A 20129-nucleotide genomic window follows, 5' to 3' on the forward strand; every position below is an offset into this window, starting at 1 on the left:
AAAATACTTTGCCTACCAACGCAGTGATTTGGAGTAGCCATCAGAGTGATTGCAAGCAAAGTAATTTCAGGAGAGGATGCATGTACTTTCTATACATGCATCCTCTCCTGGATTGCAAATAAGAATTTCTTTTTCTACTTAGAAAAGGAAGAGGAGGAGGAGGAAGAAGAAGAGGAAGTTACTCAGGAGGAAAAGGAAAATGTTAAATTACATGCCCTGGTCTCTGTGTTTCAATTTATCATGAAACAAAGCTACATTTGTGCTCTGATAGCTATGATGGTAAGTACTAGCAATAAAGAGAATGCTTCTGATTTTATGAAAGTGCCTTCTCCATGTTTTTCTGAAAGTAGTCTCATTGTTTGGTTTTCAGCAAGTCTTTGTATCAGGCTCAAAAAATATCAAGATAGTGTCTGCATAATTTTGAGCCCATTTTAGGTTATTAATGTATAATTCCTAGGCCTATTGCACACTTTTAAATAGGACATTTCCAGGACTGAGAGCCCCAGGCTTTGTTGTCTGTTGAATACCAGAAAATCTCTGTGTCTCAGTTTTCTATTGATTCCCAAGCTCTTACACAAGCAGGTTTGTCATGTGTTTGCACCACTCAAAAATTTGCCTGTAAAATTAATGTATGTCATACTGATATAGAAAACTGTAAAAATATGGTTCCTAATTCAGGCAATGCATGCATCCAATGACTCTGTGAGAAGAAAGGATCTGTAAAGCCTGGTTTCCTGCACTGAAAGATCTCAAGGAAAATACAACTTTGTGCCAAGGCAGACTTTCATGTTGTTTTATTACCCTTCTTTCTCTTTTTCATGCTGTTGCTTGTTTTTAAGCCTACTTGTTGCAAACACTTTGAGCTGCATTATACCAAGGTTTCCACATAATGATTAGATGTCTTTCTATATTCCCAATGCAAGCTTCGCTTTTACTGTTTTGGAGAAGTTTCAACTATGATGAAATTAACCATAAAGCTTCTTGGCCCAATTTTGCTTTAAAAACGGTAAAACAAATTACCTTGGCTGCCTCTCGTTTGCATAAAGTTTCAAACTTTATTGGCTGTCTTTTAACAGAAAAAGTTTCCCCTGTAAATAAGGCAGGCTCCTTATGCAAAATATGGACCTGGATTGATGCATTCTGAGATATCAACAAGTAATTAGTTATTTTCATATTGACACAGTAACTTTTTTCCTATTTTTTAAACTCATGTACTTCTATGATCTAAGGATCATAGAATGGTTTGGGTGGGAAGGGATCTTAAAAGTTATCTAGTTCCAACCCCCTGCCTTGGGCAGAGACACCTACCAGACCAGGTCGGTGTTTCTCTTTTAATTAATTCCCAGGGTTATATCTCTCAATATAAAAGAAGACTATATATTTGAAGAACTTACTTGTAGTTTAATGCTAGCTTTTATCTTCATGACATTTTCTGATTTTATGTGATCCAAATTAACTTATGAATTTACTTGTGGTATGCTCTGATGGAAATTCTGTTTATACTACAGCCAAAGACAGCTCAGTGTAAGCAATTTTCTCATACGAGCATGGAGAAGTACCATATCAGTGTTTTTCACATACCCTTAAAAGATACAATTTCCTGGAGGGCTAAGCTAACCTGTCAAAAATATTCTTAATGTTTAATAATTTTTTTTAATGCTTTGTTGGCAGTTGCTCCAAAGTTATAGCAGCAGATATACGGCTAAATTTAGTCCTAAATCAATAACACAATGTAGATAAAAAGCACTTAAAACCCCTAAATCCTTTTCTTCAGTGTTTAATAGAGAAGTTTTTGAAAACAGAATTCTGAAAGCTGTAGAAAATGTTCTATAGTTGTGAGTATTCAGGTAATCTACCACAGTTACTATAGACTAAATGTTCTTCAGGTTGGATGGGTGCACACCACAGCTTTCCATTTTAAACTGATTCCACAAAAACGAGAGCAGTATTGAGTTAATGCTGTTTTGTAATGCTGTCAAAGGCCTTCAATGCAGTACCCATTGACTCGGTTTTGCCATTTCTGCTCTGAATTCTTTGCTGCTGTTTTGCAAGAAAAAATTCTGTGCTCAAGCTTTAATTTATATTTTCCATCTCTTTTACTTTGGTGTAATGAGAAGCAATGAGTCTGCTTACAAAGTGCAGCTAATGCATCAAGGGTTGGCCCTCAGAATCTACTTTCTGCATGTTCTACAAGGGGTTTATTTTAGCAGGTCCATTAGGTGATTAATATGGGTGAGAGTCTGATGAAAATGAAAATATGTGAAAAGTGTAACTGGAAATCTGCAACTGTGCTGTTCCTGAATCCATTTGTGGACGTGTTTTTCTTCTCTTTCCTCCTTCCATCAGGCATGGAGCATCACATATCACAGCTGGTTGACTTTTGTGTTACTGATCTGGTCTTGCACATTGTGGATGATTCGGGACCGAAGGAAATACGCCATGATCAGTTCACCATTCATGGTTTTTTATGGAAATCTACTGCTAATATTACAGTATATATGGAGTATTGAGCTCAAGAATGATGAACTTCCTCAAGTATCTGGTTTTTTAAAAAGAAAGGAACCTGGGGAGCTGGCATCAAAGGTAAGTGCAACAAACAGCTGAGAATTATTTATGAAACCACAAAGTATATCGTGATAAAAATTTGAATCTCTTGACATTTCTTTAAGAGTGCATCCACAGTGTTCAGTAGCAATTCTAAAGCAAAGGGTAAATCATTAGAAAGAGTCTTCAGAAAACTGCTAATTGCATATTAAGCTAATACTAGATAGTTCAGACACCGTTTAGGTTTTCATGATAATTCTGTAAAAAATACTTGGTGGATTGAAATCGCTCCCTTGTTTGGTTTTATAAACTGGATTCAAAACCAGATGTTATTTGATTCTCTAGATTAACACCCATGGGATGTCAGACATGTCTGTGACTGTGATGGCAACTGTGTTGTCATTGCAATTACCAATACCACTCACTCCCTAATGGTTTGGCACAAGCAGCAGCACATAGCAGTGGGTGGCTGAGGTTTAATTCTTTATCCTTACACCTGAATCAGCATGAGTTGAAATCCATTTTAGGTTAGAACCAAGAGAATTTGCTGACCCCAGTGCATGATAGACTTTTTCTTTAATGTCTTGAAAAAGCATTTCATTCTGCAATTTTTCTCCTGGAGAAGGGACTGAGCAAAAATAGGATGTTTTTTTTCCTAGAGCACCCGAGAGGGACATCTCAGGGAGTGCATCTAGTTGGCACTGCTCCCCTTGTGCTAAGTGGATCACTTCCCTTGTGACCCCTAATTACAATTTAAGTTGATTCTGTATGACATCTTCCTTGTTGGCAATACCTTTTGGACAACCATTTCTGGGTCTTTAATGCATTTGAAAGTTAGTGAGTGCTGTATTATTTGTCTTGTAACATTAGGGCTGGTTTGGTAAGAGGGATAAAGCTCAAGGGGTTCTGCAAGAGAAGTTTTACTTTTTTTTTTCAATGACTTCATAAATCCCTAAGGAATTTTAACTGTCTTAATACTTCATTCCCTTTGGTATTATTTTTCATTGGCTATATCATCTTGTCTAAAACAGATACTGTCAAGAAAGGAAGCTGGTGTGTGTATATGGTGATTTGGCCACATCCATAAAGTCATTAGGTGTTTAATGTGGTTTTTTAAGCTGAATTAAATGTACTCCATAACTTTCACAGAATCACACAATAGTTGAAGCCAAAAAAGGCTTCTGGAGGTCATTGGTCCAACTCTCAAGCAGAGCCATCTTGATTGCCCAGGACCATGCTTAGATGGTTTTTGAATATCCCTATGAGTGGAAACTCTTGTTACATCCTGGGGCAACCTGTGCCAGTGCTCAATTACCCTCACAGGAAAAAAGTTTCCTGATGTTCAGAGGGAACATCCCATGTTTCAATTTGTGCCTATTGCCTCTGGTCCCATCACTGGGTACCACTGAAAAGAGTCTGACTCCAACCTCTTAATGCCTCCCTTTGGATATATATAGACATTGAATGAGATTCCTCCTGAGCTTTGTCTGTTACATAGGAGAGATGTTCCAGAGTGACATTTGCTTTCCTCCAGCAATTCTCCCATCACCATGTTTGATCAAAGGTCATTGAGAGTAACCTCTACTAGTGACACCAGCCAGCTCCTGGGCACATCCCATCAGGACCCATGCACTTATGTATGCTCATTTTCTTTAAATATTCCCTGATCCAAGCCTGTTCCACCAAAGGAAGACTCATCCTTGCTTCAGACTTTTCCATGGTCTCCAGGAACTGTGTTTCCTAAGGGCAGTCTTGCTAGCAAAGGCTGAGGCAGAGAAGGCATTTGCTACCTCAGTTTCTTCCATGCCCTGTGTCACCCGGGCCTTCACCCCAGTCATCAGGGCCTAGATTTTCTCTAGCCTTCCTTTTTCTGCTGAGGCATGTACAGAAGCAAATCTTGTTGCTTGACATGCCTTGCCAAACTCAGTTTCAGGCCTTGACTTTGCTAACCATGTCTGTGCATGCATGGCCAGGCAGATTCTATGCATGCAGGCAGAGTCTCTGCATTCCAGCTGTGTTGCTGTGCAAATCCCAACCTCACCTCTGCATCTTTCTGGCCTGTGCTTCCTAAGGAGCCTGAGGCTCTGTATTGCAAATATTCAAGGCATCACACTCTGTCTCTCTCATCCCAACAAGACCACAGCCCTGCACAGAGATCTCTGATTGCTTGGGTTTGTTCACCATGCTGCCGGGCTCAAGTTTACAGGCACTTGAGAGGGGCACCTGACATGCTGTTTTCCCAGAAGGAATCTGGCAGGTTTCCCTGTAAGGCTGTGTTGAAGTAATTGCCTTGATTGTATATACAAATGCTTCCAGTGACCCTGAATAAGCCCTGTTTTGCTGAGTATGTATTTCCTTTTGTTCACATCACCCCAGGCACCCATTGCTTGTTAGCCTTGCCTATCAATCTCTCTTTAGTAGTTTATCTACTAGTAACTCTGTACCCCTCTTTATTCCTAATTTAAAGTCCTTTGAATAACGGTTGATTTTAAATAGAGACTGGATACTGTATTCTGCAGAAAGAAGTGTACTGTAATTCTTTCTGCATAAGTGTCTGCATGCTATATGTGTTTCCTGGTCTGAAAATGAGATAGAATCTATACTGTAAAAGGTGGCTAAAAGCATTTATTTCATCTGCAACCCTTCAAGACTTTTCTTAGAGCCAGCTCTGGCTGTGGAAATGCCGAGTAGAACAAGGAGGTAAATGTGGCAGGAAGTCAGAGCTAATCACTGCAGTAGAAAGTCTGTGTTTTACAATATCAAAGGTTTGTGTTGGAAAGGCTAGAGCTTCAGGAGGTATCTGGGGACCTGTGACAAGTCACACAGACTGACAATCTGCTGCCATGGCTCAGTGTTAGCAGCAATATCGATAAAAAAAAACATCTCCTGGGAGCAATCCTTTTCCCCATTAAAGTCTGGCGCATTAGAAAAATATTACACTGTATCATGGGCCTTGCCATTTTGTTGTGTACACATATTTGGCTCTTACGTGGTTCTTTGAAATTTTCTGTTCTTCTAGCTATGTAGTGAAATAAGTCTCCTTCTGTAAAGGGAAATTATCAAAAAACTTTATAGAAAGCAAACATAAAATCAAGTGTGTGACAACAGGTATCATGTTGTTTTCTAAATTTTGTCCATCTCTTGGTATTGCAAGCTGTTGAATGTAACTTTTTGTAACACACAGAATTGCACTCTTCATTAAAGAGATCTGTTTATTTCTAAGGTATCCTGCTGTTACTGAATTAACATCTCTTGAAGCTCTTAAAAGAATAAAGGGCTATCTCAGCTCTTGTAACTGTTGTAAATGCAAAGCAAATTCCATTGACTGGGTCTTCTGTAACTGCAATACATACAAAAAATGGATTTTTAATTAACTGTGTTTAAGCACCTGAAGTAACAAACCTCCTAAATCAAAATATTTATGATGTACAAAATCATGATAATGACAGCACACTCTTACATATGCTTCTTCCCTGAAAAAAAGGTAAAAAATGAACAAAAACCCAGCAAATGGAAATTATATCAATCAAGGCATAATAAGAAGATTCCTAAACTTATAGGACAGTAATTAAAAACTGAATAAAACAGGGTAGGAATAGATGCATATAAGTGAATACCTTTAAGAAATGAAAATGTGCAAATGAAGCAAAGTTGTCTGTAATGCAGGATGTTTCCTAAATAACATAACTTGCCATGAGATGCACTTTGACACCACTGCCATTGCTGCCATTTTCTGAGAAACAGAGAAAACAAAGGCATACAAAATTTGTGAAAACCTATGCTTTATCAGTAGGACATAGGATATACAATTAGTCTGTTGGTTTTGTTTTGATTTTTGTTTGCAGATTCTTTTCACAATTACTTTCTGGCTACTGCTTAGGCAACACCTCACTGAACAGAAAGCACTTCGGCTAAAAGAAGCTACTTTATCTGAGGTCAAAGTTGGAAGTGAAGAAAATGAAGAAAAAGGTAAAGCCAGATCCAATTTAGTCCTTCAGTCATGATAGAAGTTCCAGTTACTGCGTTTCTCTGATGCTGAAAGCAATTAGCAAGGTATCTGTTATTAGCTAAGAAAGATATTACAAAATCTATGTGCAGCTATTTCTGAGCTACAGAAGTAAAACACTTTTAAACTTTAGAACTTCATATAAAGTGTTCTTTACTGGAAGGTAATAAAATGACTCATTTCAGAAAGATCATGGAACTTCCAAATGATCAGTCTACTGCTGTGTTCCCAACTCAAACCAGGGGATTAATTGCCTTGAAGTTTAACCACAGGAGATGAGTTTACCTAGGAAAAGTTGCTAAATTCCTTGAAAGTTGTGTTGGTGCATAAACTCTTTTACAGACACAGAAGTTAAACTACAAATTTCAGTGGGAAAAAAAGGAGATGTTTTTTCAGTACAGGGGCTCAAGCACACCTGAGAGCAAAGTTTACTTTTATAGATTCAGCTTGCCTAATAACTCAGCGACCTGTTCTTTCTTTTGCTATGGACACATGTTCCTTCAGACATTCCTTGCCCTCTCTCTCTGGATGTTAAACTGAAAATGTTAAGTGCACTGAAATGGTAGAAAGTGAGCCCTGGAAGCAGTGGTGTGGTTCTGTCTCTGATTAATTATGGTCCTTGTCTCAGTAAAACATCTGATCAATGTCAAAGCTGTACTACAAGGATTTTCAAGGCAAGAGCCTGAGGAGGGGGATGGTGAGTGAGACAAAAGGAGTGGGCAAGCCTTTTGATGGTGAAGTTTCAATATTGCTCTCAGTGGAAGGAAAAACAACTGTACTATGGTTCTGGCAAGCTCTGTTATCAAGCCCTGTTATCTAGGTACTTGCACATGTACTTGCTGCTGGGGGTCACTTACCCTGCTTTCCACATACTTCATAAGGTTAATAACTGGGGAATCTTGACCTCTTCATAGGGCCAAAGCAGCTTTTCTTTTCTGGCCCAGATGCAGCACAAAAACCTGGATAAATGGTAGCTTTTTTGAAAAACGGCAGTGTTAGTGCAGCACTTCTATTTTTTAAGCTTCTTTGGGTTTATGTTAATCTTTTCCCTTGGTTGTGGTTTTTGAGGATAAACACAATATTATCTAAAGGATGAAGCTCAAGACAAGAGGCTGGAACTCGAGATGAGAGTTTAAACTCAAGAGGTTTCTGGTGGTGCTGGTGGTCTCTTTGTTTTCCAATTCAAAAGGTTGCTTACTGGAGAGTATAAGAGTATCTGGAAAATGTTTTGGCTCTTATCCATTATGCAACCCTTAAGCTCTGATTTTCCACTAAAGCTGCTGACATTTCAGACAAAGAGAAGGTGGGTGTCTGGTAAGGATGTATAGCCATGTGCCCTATGGCTCCAGCAGCAGGCTTAAGCTCATACGAAGTTAAAACTCTTTTCCTTGCTCTGGAGGCATGCATGATCAGGAATTACAGTCTCTTGTGACTATTGAGTTTTAAGTTTCTGTGTTGTGTGCAGAGATTTTACTTTCCACCCATTTAAATTCTTACTAAAATTCCCCAGAAGAGACAGGCCAAATGTGACTCTGTGTTTGCAGAAGAGGAGTCGCAGGAGGGAGAAGTGTCAGAAGAACAGGAAGAGGAGAAGGAAGAGGAGGAGGAGGGAGAGGAGGATGATGAACAGGATATTATGAAAGTCTTGGGGAAGCTGGTGATGGCTATGTTAATCAAGTACTGGATTTACGTCTGTGGGGGCATGTTCTTCTTTGTCAGCTTTGAGGGTACAATTGTCATGTACAAAATCATCTACATGGTACTGTTCCTCTTCTGTGTGGCCCTCTACCAGGTAAGGGAGAACTGTGTTAACTGAATTTTATCCTTGAATAGAACTGTTTGTACTTTTAGCTTGGTAATAAAGTGGCTCCAAATAGAATTCATGAGCAGTGAACTTGTTGTATAGTTAGACACAACAGAATCAGACCATTTGAATGGATTAAGACTAATTTTCCTCTGGTTTTTGGTTATAGTGACAGGCAAAGTGCATGTAAATTAGATACAATGCACACCTCTGCCATGCCACTTCACCATAAGCTCTGGAACCTTTGTGGAAAATTCTGAGTCTATGCACATTCTACATAGCCACCAGTTTTTCTGACAGCTGGTCCACACTGCTTCCACATCCCAACGAGCATGGGAGTCCCTCTCCTGGATTTTCATCACCTAATGGTGATGAAATTAGCTGGCTGAAGTGGTCCTTGACTTTGTGTCTATGGCCCATATCTCAACAGATATTTTTGCGCAAAAGTCTTTAATGCATTTGCATCAGGAGTGAAAACTAACTCAAAAATCTGTGCCTGGCACTGGGTAATCATTGCTCACTTCAGATCAGCTGGGAAAAATAGTGTTCTTCATCCATGTTCAACAGTACAATGTTGTCAATATTTCTGTCAGTGTCTTTGCCTTCAGCTTGTGTCAGCATTTTTGGTCTGTGATTTTCAGGTACACTATGAATGGTGGAGAAAGATTTTAAAGTACTTCTGGATGTCAGTGGTTGTTTACACAATGTTGGTACTTATCTTCATCTACACATACCAGTTTGAGTCATTCCCTGGGTTGTGGAAAAACATGACAGGCCTGGATGAAAGGAAGTAAGTGGTTTTGATTCATTTTTTATTTGTATCTTTTATCTGAGTTCAGTGTGATGGAAGGATCTAAGAGAAGTCTTCCTTCTTATAGGAGAAAAATCTCATGCAGCCATTCTCAGGCATAGCTGATTTTAGGCACTCAGTTATGAAGCCATAGATTTATTGGTATAGAAGTGAGCAAAACCAAGAGAGGAGCTCAGAGTTGTATTTTCTCCACCTGGCTGTTAGGCCTTTGGATTGCTTATGTTCTCAATACAGTGCCAATACTTCTCTTCACCACTTTGACCATAGGAACCAGATCCAGGGAAAGATTAAGGGTAGATCTGCAAGATGTTTAGAAATGATGAAAGTGAACCTGCTTTCCAGCTAATAAAGAGGACGGGGATTCTTCATCCTTGTGATGAGTTGGGCATTTCTCAAGTAGAGCTTACTCTGGAAAGTATAAGCAATGTGAGCAGATCTCCAGTGCAGGACTTTCAGTAAGAGGAAACTCATCTGATTCAAGAGATCTGTGGCAGGGTTTGTTCGTTTGACTGTACTTTTACAGTACCTCTCTACATTACTGAGTCTGAACAAAGGATACTTACATTGTAAAACTTGCTAGTTTGGGAGAATTTTAGAAACCAAAACCACACAAAAAGTACCGTCCCCTTATTTTCTATTGCAAATAATTTGTAGAAATGTCTCATGGAAAGAATATTTTGTGCGAAAAGATGCCTTAGTGGAATGCTTTTTTTTTTTTTTCAGACTAGAGGACCTTGGCTTAAAACAGTTTTCTGTGGCTGATCTATTCACACGCATCTTTATCCCCACCTCCTTCCTACTGGTGTGTATCTTACACCTTCACTATTTCCATGATCGGTTTCTGCAGATCACTGATTTAAAAGCTGTAACCAGCAAACAGGACAACACTATTTACAGGTAAAGAAGCAAAGTAAATTCAGCTATTGATTATCTGTATGGAAATGCTGTTTCTGACTATCTTGTAATGATCACTTTTCGGTAGATATTATTTGCCTTTGCTATGACTACCTGGTTTAAAAAGAAAGTGCACAGTATCCAGCACCCCACTACAGCCAAAGTATCTGTCTCTCCCCATTTCCCCTGCATACTGAACTTTTTCATTTTAAGATACATTTTCAAAGGTACTAATGGCATTTATCTATTTACTTAATTGGCTTTGACCTTTACTGAAAGTCAGGTGCTTAATTACTTTGTGTGCCCTTTTGTATGTGTGTTCCTGTCAGTAATAAGAAATACAGCTTTTAATTTGGGTCACTTCTTTTTTTTCAACATCCATTTTGAGGTCCACATGAAGATTTGGAAATCTGTGGAAAACACCACATTTGCATTGAACAGTTAGACCTTTTTGTAAAGTTGATCTTCAGAAACAGAAGAATTCCGAATTTGTGTTTACTTTTCATAGTACTGACCCTTGGCTATGCTAGACATTTGGTGATTTCATCCAGACATTCATTAGTGTTTTTTCATGAATCTGGGACATCACTTTTCCAGTGTTCAATTCTTACATATTTTCTTGTGTAAAAACCAGTCTGGCCTAGGATCCTCAGCCAGGAGTATAAAGGAGAGAAATGGTTTTGTAGTACTTAATGTTATATTATGCAATGACAATTACGTTCTTTCTTTGAAGAGAGCAATTAATTTAGACTTCACTTTTAGAATGTTCACCTGTCTAGTGATAGGTGTATCTCAGCTACAGTTTTATGAACGTGGGCTAGCTGCATAACACCCCATAGACCACAGGGAATAATGCCACAGGGAATAATGCCAATTACTTAACAGAGAATTATGTTCTGGGTTATGCAAGATTTAAAAAGCATTTCAATTATTTTTCATACATTCAAGTGGATATGAAGTTACTTCACTGTGTATGGTACAAGTTTGTGCCATGAGAATAAGCTCTAGTTTTATAGAATACTTCCAGTTTCTATATTTAAATAATTGCTAAGACCAGAACTGATCAAACTTGATAAAATTTCCTAACAGAGATGGGGGGGGGATTAAACTTTTATTTTAAATATCTGTCTGTGTAACAACTCTCCTGTTGCTCTTCTTGAATTGCTAAATGTGATGGTAGATTCAAGGGTGCTTTTGTAGTGGCCTGAGAGCAAATTTCCCTTGCCCGTAGTGGACTTGTGTGCAGCAGTAGGTACATGTTAAGAACTTGGAATTGGCCAAGCCCTGAAAACAGAGCCCAGATACATGTCTGAGCTGAAATGGGGCTGTTCCTGAGCTCAAGCATTTGGGGGAATGCTTTGCAGTTTGCAGTAACTCTGCAAGCTCTCTGGCAGCCCCAAGTTTGCACTCAGTTTGTGCTGAGTAACAAAGGAAGTTTCCACCTCCCTTCTAGTGTGATCCAATAGACACAGACTAAAAAGAAAAAGACCTTGAGGCACTTGTGAGCAAACATTTTTGCCAGGAATAAATAGCCTTGAGATATCATGCTGAAAGTTGACATTCATTGTAGTACCAGGCTTTTTATTAAAGTCACAGATAAAGAGGATTATGTGATTTCATCAGCTTTTTTATTTTTGCATTAGAATGCTGGGTTTTTTTGAGTCTAAATGTGTACTAGATTGCATTAAGCAGTCACAATAAGTAGCTAATATTTTTAACTGTTAGATACGTCATATGTGCTACATTTGCCATTTTGCAGTATTTTCAAAATCACAAATATCACATATCTTCTTTGTTCCTCCAGAGAAGCTTTAACTGTTATGACCAATACCCAAATCAGAGCAGTTGTCTTGGTTTGTACTCCTACTAACACTGCCTGGCATATGAAAATCCAACTCTTTTTTTCCCTTGATGCAATAAATCACTATTGAGCCTCAGCTGACTTTATAGTTCAAAGCTTCACGATAAGAGCACAGCTGATGTTTGTATTGGTGATGCATAAAGCTGGATAAGAACTAACACAACAACCATCTTCAGCTTAACAGTAATGCTAGCAATAAGTGGCAGGGGCAATTAAAACAGATTCAAGATTCATATATATGTGCAGTTTTCTCTCAAAGCTACTAAAAATTAATTTTCCTTTTTTGCTTTGGAGACACTAGCATTCACTTAACAAATGCTTTACCTTTTTAAACTGCTTTTATGCTGCACCTTTGGCAACAAAAAATTTAAATAAAGAAACAACCTTCATTTTGAGTAACAGAATTCAGTCCTTTTAATAGCAAACTCCTTAAAATAATCACAGCAGCTGAGAGCTGGTCATGAAATCAATAAAGAAAGCATGTCCAGTTTCTCCATCTGCGTTTGAACTGCCAGGTGTGATTACAGTACTACAGTTGTGTGTAACTGAAAGGTCCTGTTGAAATTGCTAATGTTCATTTATTAAAATGCAGCTTCTCATGAGCAAAATTTGCAGAGTGAGTTGAAGAGTAAGGATCTGCCAGCTACAAAGAGAGGACACAGAAACTGGCACATTGGAACTGGCAGAGTGAGGCACTTCTCACTGTTTATAAAGGTGTCAGAACTGAGTGTCACAGTTTTACATCTGCAAGAGAAAGAAAAATTCTCTGATTAGGACTTTCCAAACCCATTTCCTTGCTGTACCATGAATTATGGGATGGCAGAGATGAAGGTGTTGAGGTAGATGATTTCTCTGATATGATGCTCTGCCATAATTACCTTTACATATATATTTTTTAAAAGAAAAAAAATATTTTAAAAACTGGTGGTATTCTAAGGCTTACTTAAAGCAGTAAAGGCTGTTCTCACATTTTGAGGACTATGAAAATTATTTGTAGTTCTGACTGACGTTGCATAGGATCTAAATGTTGAAGAATTGCATTTATAAGCTTCCTAGACTTTTCACTGCATGGTGTATGTTAAAATTTCAGTGTGCATTGTTATGACAATATGTCATAACACATTGGCAGACAGGAAAGTGCATTCAGTTCCTATTTAACGGCTTTCTTTTCTCTCTCTAATTCATTTCCCATTTTCATCCTGTGCTTTCATCTCCCACCTCATAGCCATGCCAAAGTCAATGGCCGTGTATATCTAATAATTAATAGGTGGGTACTTCAATTCTTCCTTTCCTTTAAAAGCAATATACCTTATTTTTTTGGTTACTTCTTAGCTGCCTTAAAGCAAAGTATGTTCTTGCTGCGCAGTACTGTGAAGTAAGCAGGGAGATAATGTTGTTCAGGTGTTGGAGTTCCCTAAAGCTGATGAAGCAGTTAATACACCTCTTCTGCATATTTATACATTGTGAGTTTCTTCTCCCAGCTGAGAATTCTCCTAAACTTTGCACATGCCTCAATGCAGGAATAATTGGTGCTATTTGTAATTGGCTGCAGACAATAGATTTGGTTGAGGAGGCTCGTTTGTCTACCCTTTGTTTGTGCATGGAAAGATGCATGCCTGCATGCGCCTGTGTACACCCAGACACACAAACACGGAGACACACATCCCTGTCTTTCTCAAGCATGTAAGAATGGGAATTTGAGGGCCTGTTCAGTTAAATATATGGTATTTACATGAGTTTCTACAGACTGAGATTTCAGAGTTGGAAAGGGAACACTGAACCCACTGCATGCTAAGGCTGTTAATTCGTGGACTGATTTGGGTGCTGCAGGATCCAGACTAGAAAAACTGCCATCATTATCATCCCTTTATAAATGGCATCTTGAAAACTGTTCCATAAATTAGACTCCTTTCAAAATACTTGACTGGAATAAATGTGAGCGATTTTTAAGTAATCTCTGAGAATAGAAGGACTTCTGAGTTGTCATTACTGAATATAAACAGAAAAACCAAGAAGATGCATTGTTTAGATATTTGTGACTACCTGCTCTAACAAGAAGTCAATTTATGAGTCATGTTCATGCTCCTTCTTCAAATGTCATCACACGGTTTGAGTCACCCTTCCTAGAAGTTCACCAGAGCTGGAATTCTGGTCTACAGAAGCCTGTGTTTAAGGGAGTGGTGCGGGCAAACACCTTGGCTAAGGCAGGCAAGCTGGTTGCTAAGGGGCATGGCCAGGAGGCAAGGCTGGGCTCTCGCCCATGGGTAGTCATGAACCAACAATTGAGGGTGAGGATCAGATCTGGAATTGGTAAGAGGGTCAGGCACAGCCTGATGAGGCCTCAGACAGTCCATGGAGATAAGCCAGGTGTGCAGTGAAGGCAGGGTGTCAGTCTGCATGTCAGGCTCAGGGTCAGGGAGGTGAGGGAGCAGGCATAGACAGCGCTGCGATGCAGCCACAACACAGCGGTGGAGGCCTCAGCATGGAAACACACCCAATGAAAGGAGAGGGACCTCTGCACCAAGAATTCCTGGCCTGTCCAAATACCCCAACAGGGCTTGGATTCAAGCAGCATATCCCCTTAAAGCCCTGGAAAGGCACTCAATGTCCTGCCAGTGGAGGTATGGCACTGTGTGCTCAGTTTGAGTCTTGGAGACCAAATATTTGGGACATGGGTCACTAGTGTTCTGCAGAGCAAAAGCTTTCTGTTCTTAAGGCTGTGCATGAAAGATACTTGAGAACTTCTTTTAGCCAGAAATTTCAAGCAATTTGTAAACGGCAAAAAATCATCAAAGACAAAAGATACTTAATAATGCATCCAATTAATTAATCTTCTGCTGTAGTAAATTGCAAATAGGTGAAAGTACTAAGAATCCAGGAAGGACCTGTGGCACATACCTAATTTTAGTGTCACTGAAATTGCTTTGTTGCCAAAAACTAGATCTATTGGTATACTTCTAATTGTTGATACCCTATTTAATGAACCTGAGAGTGAGAAATGCTCTCAGCTAAAAGCAGTAGTGGCTGTACCTTCAAGGCTTGTTGCCTTCATTATTATTTAGTTATTTCTCTCCCTTAGTATCAGACACAATGCCTTTATGTTATTTGGAGTAATTTCTCACTGGTATGTGGCTTCTAACAATGAAATCATATCTCACTAGCTGTGGAGATGTATGGGTAGCTTGTCTTAAAAACTCTAAACTCATGAAGTTTTTATATCTTAATACCTCAGTGTTGTTGGTTACAGTATAATGTGATCTTGTAGTGAAAAAAAAAAAGAAATTGGAAAAGCAATCCTGGCAATACATAAGGAAGTTTTGGGAGAAAGATTCCAAATAGACTAACTTTCCAAACAGTGGGCAGGGCATTTTACATATCCTTGGATCTCCTAAGCACATGATCCAATGCTCAAGCCTACTGATACCAATAAAAATAAGCCTACTGGAAAAAAAACTCATACTTTTTGAGTTTTTTTTATCAGGTATATATATCAGGTTTATCAGGTATATATATTATATGTACCAATCTTTACAACCCCATTTGCCTCCTGGATATCCAGAACATGAATGGGAATTATATGAGTAAGAGAAAGATGGGTCCACTCATACCAAATACTATAGAGTTACTGTGTTTCTGTCCAATTTACACTGAGGTAAGTCATTAAGTCCTTGATTTACATCAGTGTGAATAGATTTTTTTCATTATAAAAGTCAGTTGGGAAAATACCTCATAAAAATCAGTGCAATTGCATATATACAAAACCTGTCTGATTATATGGTTACTTTCATTTCATGGTGCATTGCCTTTTAAATGAGCGCTGATGGTTCATAGTAACCAGGGTATCTATATTTGAACTGAACTGAAAATTCATTCTCTCTTCTTTATACATGACCCTCCTATTGGTATTTTATTAGAATCTTAGAGAAATATATGTTAGTTATGTCATTTTAGGGAACCTTGATGTTTAGTAACTTTATATAGAGATTTGAATATCCTTCTAGTGTATATGCTAGCTGATCTGTGATTTAGATATGAAAATAATCAGAGTCCTAAAAGAGATGATTGATAAATGGCTTTACTAAGGGTAAATCATACCTAACAAATTTGGTGACCTTCTATGATAAGAGTACAATGTTGATAAAGAGGGGCAGAGCAACTGTCATTGTCTGCCTGAACTTATGCAAAGGGTTTGACACTATCCCATATGATATCCTTGTCTCCAAATTGGAGACACATGAATGGACCACGTGGTGGATAAAGAACTGGCTGGATGGCCACATGCAGAGTTGGTCAATGGCTCCCTGTTCATGACACCAGTGACAAGTTGTGTCTCTCAACACCAGTACTGGGGCTGAGACCGTTCAAAATTTTTGTTGGTGACATGGACAGTAGGATCGAGGGCACCCTCAGCAAGTTTGCTGAAGACACCAGGCTGTGAGGTGCTGTCAGCACACTGGAGGGAAGGGGTGGCATCCAGAGGCACCTTGTCACACTCAGAAGGTGACCCATGCAAACCTCATGAGATTCTGCAAAGCAAAGTGCTGCGTCCTACAGCTGGGTCACAGCAACACCTACGGGTTGGACAGAGACATGATGGAGAGTAGCCCTGAGGAGAAGGACCTGGGTGTGATGGTTGGTGGACAACTCACCATGAGCCTGTAGCATGCACTCACAGCCCAGAAAGCCAGTGGATTCCTGGGCTGCATCCAAAGGGGCATGGTGAGCAGGTCAAAGGAAGTGATTCTGCCCCTCTACTCTGCTCTGGAGACCTCACCTGGAGTGGTGCATCCAGTTCTGGGGTCTTCAACATAAGATGGCCTGGAACTGTTGGAGCAAGTCTCTCTAGACTTGCTTGTCTAGAGACTTGTGCCTCTACTCTAGAGGCACAAAGTTGATAAGAGGACTGGAGCACCTCCCTTATGAAGACAGGCTGAGAAAGGTGGGGCTGTTCAGCCTAGTGAAAGAGAAATTGCTTGGAGACCTCACAGCCGCTTTCCAGTATCTGAAGAGGGCCTACAGGGAATTTGGAGAGAGACTTTTCATCAGGAATTGTAGTGTCAGGAGAAGGAGTAATGGATTAAAATAGAAAGAGGAGAAATTTAAGTTAGATATTAGGAATAAATTCTTTAGTGTAGAGTGGTAAGGCACTGGAACAGGTTATCCAGGGAGGCTGTGGATGCCCCAGTCCTGGCAGTGTTCAAGGCCAGGTTGGATGGGACTCTGAGCAGCCTGGTCTGCTGGGAGGTATCACTGCCCATGGTAGTGGATACTTTAAGGTCCCTTCCTACCTAAACTATTTTATGATTCTGTTTTCAGTAGCCAAAGCTACTGAATAAATTCTTGAGTATAAGATTTTTTCAGGTTATTAGACACTCAGGTTCCCTGCCCAACCAATGATGAGGAATTTTAGACATGAATGTGGCTAAAATTTGATTTAACTTTATTACTTGATATTTGTTAACCTTTGCATGCCTTGTTAAACTTCTAATTTTAAACCACCTTTTCTGCTTTATGGCAATTGGCATGGTATTTCTACTTCAGGATTGTTTAGTCAGGTTTCTGTAGTTTTTCTGCATTTGAGACTCTGAAGATTCCTTCTTGAAGAATCTGAAGCTCCCAAATGATTGAAAAATAATTCTGCTTGTTTGAATTTCTCATTAACTGCCTAGTCTATTCTCTTAATTTTTAATGATCAGGGGAAAAAAATATATATTTAGTTTCTTGAACTGTAAAAATCCTTAAATTGGCAGAATTTCCTGTCTAAATGTCTCCTGTTATAGGCCAGCATTTCACATCAAGAAAAATAAATCCCTGAGATGATACTATGGCATTTTAGAGCAGCCTTACCTGTGCTTGAAAGTATGCTGAGTGTAGTAATTTCAATAGCATAAGCAAACATTTAATGACCTAATCATACGCTTGCCAAAGGGAGACTTCATTGCAAGGAGTCATATTCAAAGGGAAACTGGCTTTTCTGCAGCTATGGGAGGTGAGTCCCAACAGCACAGTTCTGGGAGAAAAAAGAAAACCATAAGAAAATATTTATCTTCTCTAGTAAAAGAAATATGTATACTGAATAATCTCAGGGGGAAAAAAGGCATCATGACACTAAAGAAATATAGTTTCTGTGTTAAATCGGTCATATCCCAGTTTTGGTAGTGTGAAGCTTACTGATAGATTTAGATGGAGACTATTATAAATTAAAGAAAAATTCCCTGTGAGATGTGGCAAAGAGAGAGAGAATCAATGGCACTACCAAAGACAGATATTATAAAAATCTTCTGAAGTTGCAGCCATGGAATTCGTGCTTTTGTTTATTCACAAACCAATAGCTGGAAGAAAAATTGCAAATTTCTTGGCTTTCCAGGTGCATCTTTTAGTTGGAGGACGGTGGAAATGCATTTACAGTGATAGGTCAGATACTTGTGATGGTTCAGCTGCATTGCTCAGAGCATGGTACAGCGCTGACCACGTTTAGCACTGGTGTGAATAGGTTGCCCCCTTTCCATCTGTGCTGCAAATCCACGTTTCTTTATAGAAGCACCCCGTGAATGTCATGATGGCATGCTCTTGGCATCAGAAGGCTTCTGCAGATGGAGTAGGAGAATGCTTTATGACTTGTGATGTAGCATGACGTATTTGTCAATGACCTTCTTCTGTAACCCCTCTGTTCTCATCTCCCTTTTTCTTTCTGTTCCAATTACTTTGAGCAGCCTCAAGAAAAAAATACCAAACCACCAAAATGAGTAAGTCCCCAGTGAAGTCATGAAATGTTTCCTCTTAATGTCATTTCATGCTTCTACATCTTAAACTCTGACCATTTTCTCCAGTGGGGAAAATGTCAAGTTTAAGTGTCAATACCACTCATTACTAACTAACCATTAGTATCTGAGTGAGAAGTAGTTACTAATACATTCCAACGACCCAATTTTCAGTGTGTGTTTGGAGAGAGTACCAGAATCATTAACTGTTCTACTTCTAAGGCATTTTCCATGAACAGTTAATTGTTTTCTAATCAAACAGTTTGAAAAAGACTGCAATGTCATTACTACTCAGTTTGCTGACATGCTACTCTTCACCTACAGACTGGTGCACCAAGATGGAAGCCTGCCTGACATAACTATGATGAATCTAACAGCCAGCAGAGAAAAGGAAGAGGATAAAATGCTGGAAGAGGCTGGTGAGAAAAGAATGGAAGAGCCAGAGGGGGAGGGAGGGAAAGGGAGGGTCAAAAAAGGAAAAGAAGAAGAGAAGGACGATGAGGATAAAGAAGATGATGATGATGATGACAATGAAGACAATGAATCAGAGGAAGAAGAAACTACAGGTAAGCTCTACAGCTGCAAATTTTTCTTCCCTCAGTCTTAATTAATAATGTCAATAGGTGGTTTGTTATTGGTCTTCCCTGTTAACTTCAATCACCAGGTTTTCCTTCTAGTTTCACATGCAGCCTCTGTTAAAGAGCCTGAACTGAGCAGATGGCTACTTGTCAATTATTCAACAGGCTACAAGCTCTTCTTGGGAAAAAGTGTACTGTAGGATGCTGAGAAGAAGAAACCAACAGAAATCTAGTGCCCATTTCTTCTGGGTGGTCTGGGTTAGATTATTTGAAGGCTACCCCAAGTTCCAAGTACTTCTTTAGAGTGAAATCTCCTTACAACACAGAAAATAATACACATACATATTTAATACCTGATACTGCCTGCTTTCAAGGCACCTCTTTCCAGGAGTCCCAATGGCTTTGCTTCATTATTCATGTGCACATTAGTGTCATATTTTTCACTTCTGAATATGAAATATGTAATTGATGCCAGATGAACATAAAAAAAGCTTAAGGGCAGACATGGGTATGGATTATACTATCATCCTTGATATTGTTATTATGACCTTCTAAAATGAATTATTGCCATAAATCAGTTTATAATATGAGCCAAAAGTGAAACTAGGAAAGAGCACTTAACACTCAAGGAAGATGTATTCTTTGGAAAGGGCCTTACTACAAATTTAGTTACTCATAATAATCACAGGACGGTGACACCTAAATAGGGAGAGGATCTTTGTCAAGGCAAAATGGCAGCACATCAGGCTTAGCAGCCCTAGGGAATCAGGGAATCATTCTTAAGATCATTGAGTCCAATCATTAACCCAGCACTGCCATATCTACCACTAAACCATGTCCCTAAATGCCACACCTATACATCTTTTAAAT

At 39.1% G+C, this 20129-nt stretch overlaps 1 protein-coding gene across 1 annotated transcript in view; it reads left to right on the forward strand.

Moving 5' to 3' along the window:
* PIEZO2 (piezo type mechanosensitive ion channel component 2) overlaps positions 1–20129 on the forward strand; it is a 236417-nt gene that overhangs the window by 146275 nt on the left and 70013 nt on the right. Inside the window, exons 11-19 of the mRNA XM_058820732.1 lie at positions 143–279; positions 2347–2583; positions 6390–6513; positions 8095–8342; positions 8996–9144; positions 9889–10062; positions 13146–13187; positions 18634–18666; positions 19006–19247. Coding sequence (XP_058676715.1) covers positions 143–279; positions 2347–2583; positions 6390–6513; positions 8095–8342; positions 8996–9144; positions 9889–10062; positions 13146–13187; positions 18634–18666; positions 19006–19247 — 1386 coding nt within the window. The remainder of the gene's footprint in view (positions 1–142; positions 280–2346; positions 2584–6389; positions 6514–8094; positions 8343–8995; positions 9145–9888; positions 10063–13145; positions 13188–18633; positions 18667–19005; positions 19248–20129) is intronic.

The sequence above is a fragment of the Ammospiza caudacuta genome, chromosome 1, assembly GCF_027887145.1.
Source record: "Ammospiza caudacuta isolate bAmmCau1 chromosome 1, bAmmCau1.pri, whole genome shotgun sequence".
Lineage (NCBI taxonomy): Eukaryota > Metazoa > Chordata > Aves > Passeriformes > Passerellidae > Ammospiza > Ammospiza caudacuta.